Genomic DNA, 12,778 nt, shown 5'->3' with positions numbered 1-12,778 from the left:
AAATTCTCCTAAATTTGTCAGTTTGATAATATGATTCAAAACCAAATATTACATAATAACTTTATACCATTTGAGATGGGGAGGTATTGAATATAAGAGCAGAGATTTAAGGTTGGCACTATACAAGACACTGGTTACACCACACCTGGTGTTTTGTATACATTTCTGGTCACCATGTTATAGGAAGAATATCATTGCTTTAGAGAGAGGGCAGAAAATATCTATTAGACTGTTATCAGGGCTCAAATTTCAAATATAAAAAAAAGATTGGACAGGCTCAGGTTGATTTTCTTAGAATTGAAGAGGCTAGGAGTAACTTAATCAAGATGTACAAACTAATGATGGACTTGGACAGAGTAAACAGGGAAGATCTATTTCCTTTAGCAGAGAAGTTAATTGCCAGCAGGATCACAGATTTTAACTAGTTCAAGGAACTGTAGACTAGCAAACCTGACATCGGTGGTGGGCAAGTTGTCGGAGGGAATCTTGAGGGATAAGATTTACAAGTATTTGGAAAGGCAAAGACTGATTATGGATTGTCAACATTGATTTGTGTGTAGGAAAACATGTCTCACAAACTTGATTGAGTTTTCTGAAGAAGGAACAAAGAGGATTGATGAGGGAAGAGCGGTGGACGTGATCTATATGGACTTAAGTAAAGTGTTTGACAAGGTTCTTCATGGTAGACTGGTTAGCAAGGTTAGATCACATGGAATACAGGTAGAACTAGACATTTGGATAAAGAATTGGCTCAAAGGTACAAGACGGGGTGGTACAGGGTTGCTTCTTTAGAATGGAGGTTTGTGACCAGTGGTGTACCATAAGAATCAATGCTTCTCGTAATTTCTAGTGAGGAAGTCACCAGGCATCTGGTCTGGGCAGTAGCAGAAAGCATGAGAAGCAATTCCAAGACAAACTTGGATGGTGTGGATGCAGCTTCTACCCAGAATGGGAAGGGCTTCTGGCTGGCCACGTGAGTTCAATGTGTGAGATGAGTCAAATAAGACTCACAACCCAATTTAGACTAATTGAAGATGGCACTGAAATCGGAGATGTACTGGACTGCAAAGGTTACCTCAAATGGACCAATAGGCCAAATAGTGGCAGACGGAGTTTAATTTATATAAATGTGAGGTGCTGCATTTTGGAAAAGCATATCAGGATAGAATGTATACACTTAATGATGAGGTCCTGCAGAGTATTACTGAACAAAGAGACCTTGGAGTGCAGGTTCAAGTTCCTCGAAAGTAGTAACAGGTAGATAAGATTGTGAAGGTGTTTGGGATGCTTGCCTTTGTTGGTCAGAGTACTGAGCACAGGAGTTGGGAGGTCATGTTGCAGCTGTACAGGACATTGGTTAGGCCACTGTTGGAATTCTGGTCTCCCTACTATACGATGTTGTGAAACTTGGAAGGGTTCAGAATAGATTTGCAAACATGTTGCCAGGGTTGGAGGATTTGAGCTATAGGGAGAGGCTAAATAGGCTGGGGCTATTTTCCCTGGAGCATCAGAAGCATGAGGGGTGACCTTATAGAGGTTTATAAAATCATGAGGGGAGTGGGTAGGATAAATAGACAAGATATTTTCCCTGGGGTGGGAGAGTCCAGAACTAAAGGGCATAGGTTTAGGGTGAGAGGGAAAGAATTAAAAGGGACCTAAGGGGCAACTTTTTCTCGTAGAGGGTGGTGCATGTATGGAATGAGCTGCCAGAGGAAGTGGTGGAGGATGGTACAATTGCAACATTTAAGTCATCGGGATGGGTATATGAATAGGAAGGACTTGGAGGGATATGGGCCGGCTGCTGGCAGATAGGACTAGATTGGGTTGGGATATCTGGTCGGCATGGTTGGACCAAAGGGCCTTTTTCCGTGCTGTGCATCTCTATGCCTCAATGATTAAAGGAGGTATGAAAAGAAACTTTCACTCAAAGTGAAATGCCTAAAATTTGCTGCCCAGTTTGGTGGGAGAAAGTGAGGACTGCAGATGTTGGAGACCAGAGTCGAGTGTGGTGCTGGAAAAGCACAGCAGATCAGGCAGCATTCAAGCAGGAGAAACAGTCCTTCCTGATGAAGGGCTACGCCCGAAACGTTGATTCTCCTTGGATGCTACCTGACCTGCTGTGCTTTTCCAGCATTACACTCTTGACTGCCCAGTTTGATGATTACTATACTCATTTTAAAGGAGCTTGGATCTGCATCAGACCCAGTGCAGATATTTGTAATTCACCTGATACAATGGGCTGAATGTTCTTTTTGTGTTGTACATTTTCTGTTGTTTTAGTAGTTGCCTACTTCTGAGCATCAACATGTATGTTAGATGTACATTCCCAAATAAATCAGTTGTTAGTTCTTCCATATAAGTGGTGTGCTACACTGATCAATTTACAGTAAACTTTGTTAATCACACTAGTAATCGGACTTCACAATTTGATACTTTTGTTTAAAAGCTGATCACTTTCAGTACTTTAATGCATTCTTTCATGGAACTGTTAATATTTTTTGAAGTACATAAAATGTTTAAATTTTAGTCAAATTATTAAAATGATTGAACAAGTTTTGGTTATTGTGCCTGAACAAAGATACCGTTCAGAGCCAATCTGAAGGCTGTCGCGTCAGCCTGGTCTCTAGTTGAGGGTGTTTGGTGATAACAAAGATAAAGATTTTATTGTAATTAAGAAATAGACATCAGGCATATACTTTCTAACAGAACTTTAATGCATGTTTGACTTCAACAGGAATTTAAAATATACAAACTTGCAGGTTTTCCACTTTGATGGAATAGTAATGGTAGCTGCCTAATTTAAACAAAAGAAATCTAGATAAATCATGTGGTCTTTTAATGTACTCTGTGGAACTTTCCTAAAGTAGAACAAGGAAAAGGCTTCCATATCACATGGCATCATGGGTGGGGGCTCCTTTGTGTACAAGACATCAAGAAATAGTAAACCATTATAGGGGATAGTGAGTGTGATCAATGGAAAACGGAGCATTGAATACCAACCTATTCTTCAAGTCCACCTACAGTAAAAGCTGCATTTAAGTTATTCATGGACATATGCAAGAACATTTATTTTGAGAGTTTATAAAATTTTGATGAGACCAATTTGCACGCAGCTGATTTTCACTTAGCAAGATCTCATTCCCAACTGAATTGCACTGAATAGGTTTAGAAATCTGAGCAGCCAAGATATTAATTCACTACTGCTATTCTACATTGTAGACCCGTGGGAGAAAGTTAGACAGATGCAAAGCATAGTGATGGTCCAATGAAGAATGGGATGACTAAGTTTGCAGGTGTGACAACTCCTACAAAGTGATTGATGAGGAAACTGTTTGTAACACACCTACCATTAGATTACTTACTTAGTGTGGAAACAGGCCCTTCGGCCCAACAAGTCCACACCGACCCACCGAAGCACAACCCACCCAAACTCATTCCCCTACATTTACCCCTTCATCTAACACTACGGGCAATTTAGCATGGCCAATTCACCTAACCTGCACATCTTTGGACTGTGGGAGGAAACCGGAGCACCCGGAGGAAACCCACGCAGACACGGGGAGAATGTGCAAACTCCACACAGTCAGTCGCCTGAGGTGGCAATTGAACCCGGGTCTCTGGCGCTGTGAGGCAGCAGTGCTAACCACTGTGCCACCGTGCTGCCCCCATTAAAATGGAGATTAGCTAAAACCTGAGAGCAATTTTACTGGACCTATCAACCAGTGAAATTTTAAAAGTGATTATTATGTTTAAGAGTCAGATATCTCCACTACTCTTGAGCAGCAAAAGCATTGAAAAGACAATTGTGGAAATACCCAAGAAAACACATTTACTGCTTTGGGTTCTATGTCAAGTGCTGAACTTCTAACTTTTCCTTTTTTGGTGGGACAGAGGGAAGGGATTTCTTAACATACATCATGTAATACAACAGGCATTTAATGCTGTTTTTAAATCACTTGTCACCTGAACACTGAAGTAACTCAAGTGCAATCTACTAGGTGGCACCACTATCACAGCAGAGTGAACACAAATAGCACAGAAACTGCTCTAGGTTCTTCTAGTAGGACATTATTATAAATAAGTTAACTATTTACATATTTAGGCAATTACACTTACACAAAGTTATCTATTTCTAGCCAGGAAGCACAACTGGGAATCCTTCTGCAGCTGTATATCAAACTTCAATTTGATAAGACAGCAAAATAAATTTCAACACATTTATCGGTCATCATTTTAAGTGTCAGTTAGTAGAAACATAAAGTGCCCTTTGTAACAACACACCCTACTACAGGGCTAACACAACTTGCACAAAAAAACTTTCACCAAAAGTACATAATACTACAACCAACTTTGTGTGAACTTACAAAACAAAATTACACAATATGTACAATCTTGTTTACTCAGGATTACCATCCAATCATATACTGTATATACATATATACTTCTGAATATATTATAACAATATATATTTAATATTTTTATAAACCAAAACCTTACAAAAACACAATTATAACAAAAGAAAACAGTCCAACATAAATGTTAAATAAGACATTGATGTTCTGGGCAACATTGCTACTTCTGGGGAAAATATGCCACCTGTCTTTCTTTGGGTGCAACGTCTCCAGGTCTTGGAGGGCACTGTAAGCTGCTGCTGTAAAGTTTACATCCCCAGTCGTTAGAAGGTCAAATACACAAGAATGAAAATAGACATCCTTAACTTGGATTTTCTCATGGCATTTGGCTGTCGCAGTCTCTAATGTATAAGCACCTTTTGGTAGGGCCTTAGGATGGTGCAGATGATTTGGACTATTGGTTGGAAGAGGGAGATGTCCACCTTCATCTATACGTTCATTCGTTGGGCAGCCACGGGCACAAAGCTGCAGTCCCTGGTTGTCATTCTCAGACAGGGCTAATATTTCAGGCATCCGCAATGCAAAGGTTAAATATGGTCCTACTTGGCGCACTATTACAGTCATTCCAATGTATTTTGCATGCACTTCCACATGTTTACCACTCACTTTCTCCACTATCCACAAAGTCTTTATCCAGCCATTTCCCACTGTTGTACCATCAATGAATGCTGCAGGCAGATCATCTGTCATTGCTTGATAAACCTTCTGATCTGTACAGTCATGGTAAGTTTTGAATATGATGGTTATCTGCAAGAAATGAAACCATATAGACTGTGTATATTAATAAATGAGAACAGAATAATTACACAAATCACCAAGAGTCTGATACAGTGTTCTTCATGAAACACTTATTAATGTATAATCCATGCAGGAGTAACAAAGTGTCCAAATTTTTAAAAAATGGACCATCCAAAATCTGGAACTATTATTTTTAGTCTTAAATAAAAATCTTGCAGAGTGCATCCTATAACAGAAGCAATCCTACTACAATGCTCCTCCCAACTTAGGTAAAATGACAAACCCAAAGCACTAAGTCTGTCACTTATGCTGTGGTTCAGGTTTTCAGAGAGTTATATCAGTGAAAGTGGAAACCATGTTCCTGTCCAGATTAAGTTTCAAAAGGGCACACCTGACCAAGAAACTAGCAAAAATTCTCCAACCCGAGGAATGATTTTCATCAACTTTTTTTTTGCTTTCAAGCTGTTGTTGTTTTACATAATATGGGCTGGAAGGTGTATAGTGGCTTCAATACTGGACAAGGCGCTCCTTATGCACAAACCAAACTTCTCCATTTGTCAGTCATCCAGGTGTGAGATATGCTAAATTATTGATGCCTTCAGAATCCATGTAATTTAGCCATTTAGTTTCGAGATTTCTGCTTTAAGCCTATCTGCAGTTAGCAAGATCCCATACATGCCTCTACATCAATGAAAGTGTCTGTTGAACATTTATGATCACTTTTGCAGGGTCAAAGGTAGCCAGTCATACGCATTTTAAACACACTGCAGAGGATAACCAAACTATTGTTGAATTTATGGTCAAAGATAACAGCAATGATATATGCATTATTCTTGTAAAATTGGGGATACCACTGCTTGATTCTTTTATGTATTTTTTTTCCTGAAGCAAATCTGGGGACTGTTGTGGCAGATCTTGATAAGTTTTATCCAAAAATATGAAAATCTCAATGACTGGGATTAAATGGATCAGTGTGCTCACTGGCTAATTGATAAGTACAATTCATATCTTTCAAATAACCAACTCAAAAAATTATAAACAATACAGCTACCAAAATGGTGGTGTTCAATTGAAATGGAAAAAGAAAACTCCTGAATACAATACACAAACTTTAAAATAAATCAAGTGAGACTATGTTAGCATCGTTGAGTTCATATCTTGTTTGAAAGGGCCCCCGTCATTCACATCCCAACTGCAGGCTTTAATCTTAATGCACAATTGGGTTTCTGATGCTCCTTTTCAAATATTTAAACAATGACCTGAAATTCTGCACTCCTTTGAGCTTGCAATATTTATGATTTTTCTGTTCTAATTATCCTTCAAGAAAGTGACAAGCAAATAATACAACTATAGTTTTCCAGTTAAAACATGTACCTTCCTATAGGCGGCACAGTGGAGGCACTGCTGCCTCATAGTGCCAGAGACCCGGGTTCAATTCCCACCTCAGGCGACTCTCTGTGGAGTTTGCACATTCTCCCCGTGTCTGCGTGGGTTTCCTCCGGGTCCTCCAGTTTCCTCCCACAGTCCAAAAATGTGCCTGTTAGGTGAATTGGCAATGCTAAACTGCCTGTAATGTTAAGTGAAGGGGGAAATGTAGGGGAATGGGTCTGAATGGGTTGTTCTTCAGAGGGTCGGCGTGGACTTGTTGGGCCGAAGGACCTATTTCCACACTAAGTAATCTAATCTAGAGTCAAAGAAATATCCTCTGAAGTCATTGTCCACTATATAATCAGATAGGAAGTGTTATATAAACTGGAAGTCTGAAGTGAATTCTGAGATATTGCAGAAAGGGAGTGCACAACAGTAAGTATTCTCCGACATGAATCCACTGATTCCTGGTAAACAGGATAATATGAACTCATGATGATGCTAACATGGTCTGTCTTGGTTTATTTTAATGTTTGTCTATTCAACAGCAGGGGATCACCGAGTTTCTTATAACCCCTACCCTTCCTCTTACTAAACTGCACCAAGCCAGCCCAGGAGATGATCCTGTACCTTGTTAGTAGCTGTGGCGCTAGAACCCTGTACAACAGGGACGTTGGTTACTTGCACTGACAAGTAGTCGTTATCAATCAGGGGCCAGGCTCCTTCCACTTTACAAGTTTGAAAGTGATCCCGGAAAGTTCTAAGATGCGGATCACCGAACAAGCCACAAAAGACATAACGGCGAGTGGACTGCAGTTCGGTGCCTGCTGCCACCCGGTGCCCCCGTACCACGCCAGCTCGGTTCTCGTAGTCACAGAAGCCCATGTTGTGACTGACAGGTACCAGGTCCTTAGCTGCGATTAAGGTCGGCCCTTCCCGGGAGCAGTTCCTCTGGCTCATCAGGTCGTTGATGCCAAGCATAGCTGAGTGGAAGGCCAGGTTACCCCGGCACGCCTTGGCTGTGCGCTCAGTGCAGAGAGCATAAGCTCGGAGGGCGATGCAGAACTCTGAAGCAAAAACATTCAAGGCAGCATTCAGATGGGAGGTCAGGGCTACAAAGTCAGTGGTACACTTCTGGATCCTGCACTGATACTGCTGCTGGCAGTAGGCTGCAAAAAACAAGAAGCAGTGTAAAACATGATGCAGTTAGGTTTGGTAAAATAGTGCATTCACAGAAATCTATATAAAAAAATCTAGTGGCCCCTCCCCCAGATTGGAAAACACTGCATTCCTAAAGTATGAATCAATTTGCATAAAGAGCTTCGAATACCATTGAAGGTAGTTATTGAAAAACTACCTCCTGGTGAAGTAGCAATGAGAACAAGTGCTTAAAACTTTGTTTGGCAATGGTCTACGTTCTGAAAGTTCAAGGTGTTAGAAGGAGTAGGGTTGGTAGTTGCACGGCAATCCACAGTTAAAATGTTACAAAGACATGCATAACACGGTGTCATCTTCGCATCATTTGTAAGCGTGAGGGAACGTGGATGCAAACATTACCGAAAAGCCAACTGGCATCAGATTGATGAGACGAATTGATTTCCCTGCTGTATCCTTAGCATTTAAGTCAAGCGTTCACTCTAGGCTTAGACATGATTTAGTGACGAGTAAAATGGAAATATCGGAGGAGCTCGAATAGACAGAAAAATAAAGGCGTGCCAAAACAAAATTAAGCAAATGATCCGGCCATTTCGTGCAGTTTGTAACTCGAGCTCGTTTGCCTACTTTCAGTAAACACGATCGAAGGAAGGAATTATTTCTCGGCTCGGTTTCCCCCACTCTTCCCTCCAAAAAACATTGAGATGAGCTCCTTCCCCACGTGAACTGTTCTAATGAGTGTAAGCAGTTTAGATTTTAATCTAAATCGTTTATTTGCTTTAAATTGCCAAAGAAGAGTTAGCGATAAAAGATACAAACTCTAGATTGGGAGGGAGGGGGGTGTTGCGCCAAACAAATACAAATCCCATCCCGAAGCCAGGCTCTTACAGAAACATACATTTCAATTTCCAACAATAAGACGGGGTTGGGGGTTACCTGTGTTGGCACACGTCGAAATGAAAAGCACCAGCAAAGTAAAGGTGGTGGAGGGGCTGTCAGCCCTGCACTGGTAAAATCCTGCTTTCCCCATTCCCATCCATTCAGGTTGCAGGCAGGTTCTCAAATCCTTCAGCGAGAAGAGGCAGCGGCTGCAGCAACCTCTCCTCGTCCTGTGGGAGCCACAAACGCATGAAGGAAAATTAATCAAAGCAAGGCGAAACTGCAGCGCTGTGTCCCAGTGAGTCCAGTGTAACACAGACACTGGGAGATGCTGCTCCGGGACAACACGCTCACGCTCCGCTCGCCAGTGCGCAACCAAACACTCGGCTCCCCGATCTCTCCGCCTATTGGCTCAGGCGCCGGTCCACCCCCACGCTCCTGCTTCCCTAGTGGAGACAGACGGCTTCCGCTATCAAGCTCGGCTGCACTGAACAGCATGACTTCATCGCGGGGGGATCGGGGGAGGGGGGTGGGGAGGATGGGGGAGGGAAAGGGGGGGGGGAGAAGAAGGGGGAAAGGGGGGGGGAGAGAGAGAGAAAGGGGGGGGGGGAAGAGAGAGAGAAAGGGGGGGGGAGAGAGAGAGAAAGGGGGGGGGAGAGAGAGAGAGAGAAAGAGGGGGAGGGGGAGAGAGGGGGAGAGGGGGGAGGGGAGGGGGGGGGAGGGGGGGGGAAGGGGAGGGGGGGGGAAGGGAAGGGGGGGGGGAAGGGGGGGGGGAAGGGGAGGGGGGGGGAGGGGGGGGGGGAGGAGGGGGGGGGAAGGGAAGGGGGGGGGGAAGGGGGGGGGGAAGGGGAGGGGGGGGGAGGGGGGGGGAGGAGGGGGGGGGAGGGGGGGGGGGGAGGGGGGGGGGGGGAGGAGGGGGGGGGAGGAGGGGGGGGGAGGGGGGGGGGGAGGAGGGGAGGGGAAGGGGGGAGGAGGGGAGGGGAGGGGGGGGGAGGGGGGGAGGGGAAGGGGGAGGAGGGGAGGGGGAAGGGGGGGAGGAGGGGAGGGGAAGGGGGGGAGGGGAAAGGGGGGGGGGAAGGGGGAGGGGGGGGGGGGGGGGGAAGGGGGGGGAAGGGGGGAGGGGAAGGGGAGGGGGGGGAGGGGGGGGGTGGGGGGAGGGGAAGGGGGAGGGGGGGGGTGGGAGGGGGGGAAGGGGGGGGGAAGGGGAGGGGGAAGGGGAGGGGGGGGTGGGGGGGAGGGGAAGGGGGAGGGGGGGGTGGGAGGGGAGGGGGGGGTGGGAGGGGGGAAGGGGGGGGGGGGGAGGGGGGGGGAAGGGGGGGGGGGAGGGGGGGGGGGAGGGGGGGTGGGAGGTGGGGAAGGGGGGGGAAGGGGGAAGGGGGGGGGGAGGGGGGGAAGGGGGGGGAGGGGGGGAAGGGGGGAAGGGGGGGGGGTGGGGGAGGGGGGGGGGGGAAGGGGGGAGGGGGGGAAGGGGGGGGGGGGGGAAGGGGGGGGGGGGGAGGGGGGGTGGGAGGGGGGGTGGGAGGGGGGGTGGGAGGAGGGGGGGGGAAGGGGGAAGGGGGGGGGAGGGGGAAGGGGAAGGGGGGGGAGGGGGGGAAGGGGGAAGGGGGGGGAGGGGGGTGGGGGGGGGGGGGGGGGAGGGGGAGAGGAGGGAGGGGGAGGGGGTGGGGAGGAGGGAGGGGGAGGGGGGGGAGGAGGGTGGGAGGGGGGGAGAAAGAGGGAGGGAGGAGGGGGGGAGGGGAGGGAGGGGGAGGAGGAGGGGGGGAGGGAGGGAGGGGGAGAAGGAGGGGGGCGAGGGAGGGGGAGAAAGAGGGAGGGAAGGGGGAGAAAGAGGGAGGGAGGGGGGAGAAGAGGGAGGGAGGGGGGAGAAAGAGGGAGGGAGGGAGGGGGGGAGAAGAGGGAGGGAAGGAGGGAGGAGAAAGAGGGAGGGAAGGAGGGAGGGAGGGGGGAGAAAGAGGGAGGGAAGGAGGGAGGGAGGGGGAGAAAGAGGGAGGGAGGGAGGGAGAGAAAGAGGGAGGGAGGGAGGGAGAGAGGGAGGAAGGGAGGGGGAGGAAAAAGGAAGGAAGGGAGGGGGAGAAAAAAAGGAAGGGAGGGGGAGAAAAAAGGGTGAGAGGGAGGGGGGAGAAAAAGGGTGAGGGAGGGGGAGAGAAAAAAGGGAACGGGGGAGAGGGGAGAAAAGAGGAGGGGGGATGAAAAAGGGAGGGAGGGAGGGAGGGAGGGGAAGAAAGAGGGAGGGGGAAGAAAAAGGGATGGGAGAAGAAAAGGGAGGGAGGGAGGGAGGGAGGGGGAGAAAAAGGGAGGGAGGAAGGGAGGGGGAGGAAGGAAGGGAGGGAGGGGGAGGAAGGGAGGGAGGGGGAGGAAGGAAGGGAGGGAGGGGGAGGCAAAAGGGAGGGAGGGAGGGAGGGGGAGGAAAAAGGGAGGGAGGGGGAGGAAAAAGGGAGGGGGGAGGAAAAAGGGAGGGAGGGGGAGGAAAAAGGGAGGGAGGGGGAGGAAAAAGGGAGGGAGGGGGGAGGAAAAAGGGAGGGAGGGGGAGGAAAAAAGGGTGGGAGGGAGAGAAAAAAAGAACGGGGAGAGAAAAAAAAGAACGGGGAGAGAAAAGGGAGGGAGAGAGAAAGGGAAGGGGAGAGAAATGGAGGGAGGGGAGAGAAAGGGAAGGGGTAGGGAGGGATGAGGGGAAAGGGGAGGGGGAGGGGGAAGGGGATTGGCGTAGGGAAAGGGGGCAAAGGGAGGCGGGAGAAGGGGGATGGGGAGGGGGAGAGGAAAGGGAGGGGAGAAGGGGGAAGGAAGGAGGGATATGGGATTGTAGGAGAGGGAAAAAGAGTGGGGGAACGGATTGGGGGCTAGGATGTGGGGAAAGGGAAGGTGGGAAGAGAGGAGGGGAAGGAAAAAGAGGGAAGAGAATGGGTGGAAGGGGAGGAGGAAGAGGGAGGGGGAATGGGGGAAGAGGGTTGGATGAGTGAGGGTGGTTGTTCAGACTCCACTACAACACAACAGGTATCGGGGCTGCGCTGTCACAATTCAACGTGTCAAATAAAATGAAAGGTCGGCTGAATAACTACCTTGAAGTAAAATGTGGACGGGGGATTTGTTTTCAGCTATAGGGTTGTCCTACTTTCTAAATATTCATTGAATTTACAGAACGCTGTCAACAGTAGTGTTGAACCATCAGTGGACTCAGGGTCAACAATGCTTACTGTGTGGTCAGTCGCACTGAATAAAGCCCCATCCCACAACCGAATGAACATTGGTCTTGGCAGATCCACCTCCTCCGTGTTGTTTTCTCGGTCTTCGCTATACGGTTGTAAGTTAGTTAAACTTGCAATGCTATTATATGGACGTTAATTTGGTTGCAAAGTACTTCAGGCGTGTTGAATGAGGAACCCAGACATGAGGAGCAGCAGTCAGTCTGTAATCGGCTATAGAGGGCGCAGGAAGACCGTCATGGAGCGCTTTCACGAACATCAATTCTCTTCAATAATTAAAGCCACGGTTCGGTGAAATAGTTACCCTGGTCCCTTAAAATCGTTCATTTAATAGAAATGTGACATTTCTTAAATAGTCTTTATTTTCTAAAATACACGTGGATTATTACATTGCTATGTGACCAACTGGTGCATAATGATATGTAATTAACGGGGAACTGGGAAATGTCGACAGTGGCACGTATGAGAGTCATCTCAAAAACAAATTACAGTATGTTTATTTTCATCGTAACTTCTTGAAATAATCAATTTCTTGCTTTATGAAATCCGTCAAGTTGTGGTGAAGGGGACATACTCATCCCAAACCTCGATCAATACCATTCCTAAACTCATAGTTGGGAAACACCCTTGGGTCAAACTCTCCGCAGATCTCGTCGACAGATGATATCTGACCTCTAGCAAGCGTCTTCATCATCAGCTAGACAGCTACAGGTTTTTTTTAAATTGCAAAGCATTCAATTTGCATCCAGAATTTCACAACGTAATTCATTTGTACAACGAATGCACGATTTCAATAATGATCGCTAATACCTTATCACAATGCTTCCAGTTAAGGTGAGGAACTATAAACTGGCCGATTGACTTTTTACGATCACTGCATGAAGAGAGTCAACTGGAAGCCTCATTTATTTTCCAAGGTAGTATACATTAGTACTGCTAGGTCCAGAACGAGAAGACATCGGTTTAGGGTGAGAGGGAAAATATATAAAAGAGACCGAATGGGCAACTCTTTCACACAGAGGGTGG

The 12,778-nt window shown here is 47.1% G+C and overlaps 1 protein-coding gene across 5 annotated transcripts in view; it reads right to left on the bottom strand.

The window, feature by feature from the left end:
* Positions 1 to 2,693: 2,693 nt before the first annotated feature.
* Positions 2,694 to 12,778, bottom strand: part of rgmb (repulsive guidance molecule BMP co-receptor b) — a 172,920-nt gene continuing 162,835 nt past the window's right edge. For all 5 annotated transcript variants that reach the window (XM_072583534.1, XM_072583542.1, XM_072583551.1 and 2 more), the window contains 3 exons: positions 8,610 to 8,782; positions 7,149 to 7,687; positions 2,694 to 5,159 (listed from right to left, as the gene is read on the bottom strand). In XM_072583534.1, the coding sequence (XP_072439635.1) occupies positions 4,494 to 5,159; positions 7,149 to 7,687; positions 8,610 to 8,782 (1,378 nt within the window). In that variant the 3' untranslated portion in view covers positions 2,694 to 4,493. The remainder of the gene's footprint in view (positions 5,160 to 7,148; positions 7,688 to 8,609; positions 8,783 to 12,778) is intronic.

Source organism: Chiloscyllium punctatum, chromosome 2, assembly GCF_047496795.1.
Source record: "Chiloscyllium punctatum isolate Juve2018m chromosome 2, sChiPun1.3, whole genome shotgun sequence".
Taxonomy (NCBI): Eukaryota; Metazoa; Chordata; class Chondrichthyes; order Orectolobiformes; family Hemiscylliidae; genus Chiloscyllium; species Chiloscyllium punctatum.
This window is presented reverse-complemented; position numbering and strand designations above follow the sequence as displayed.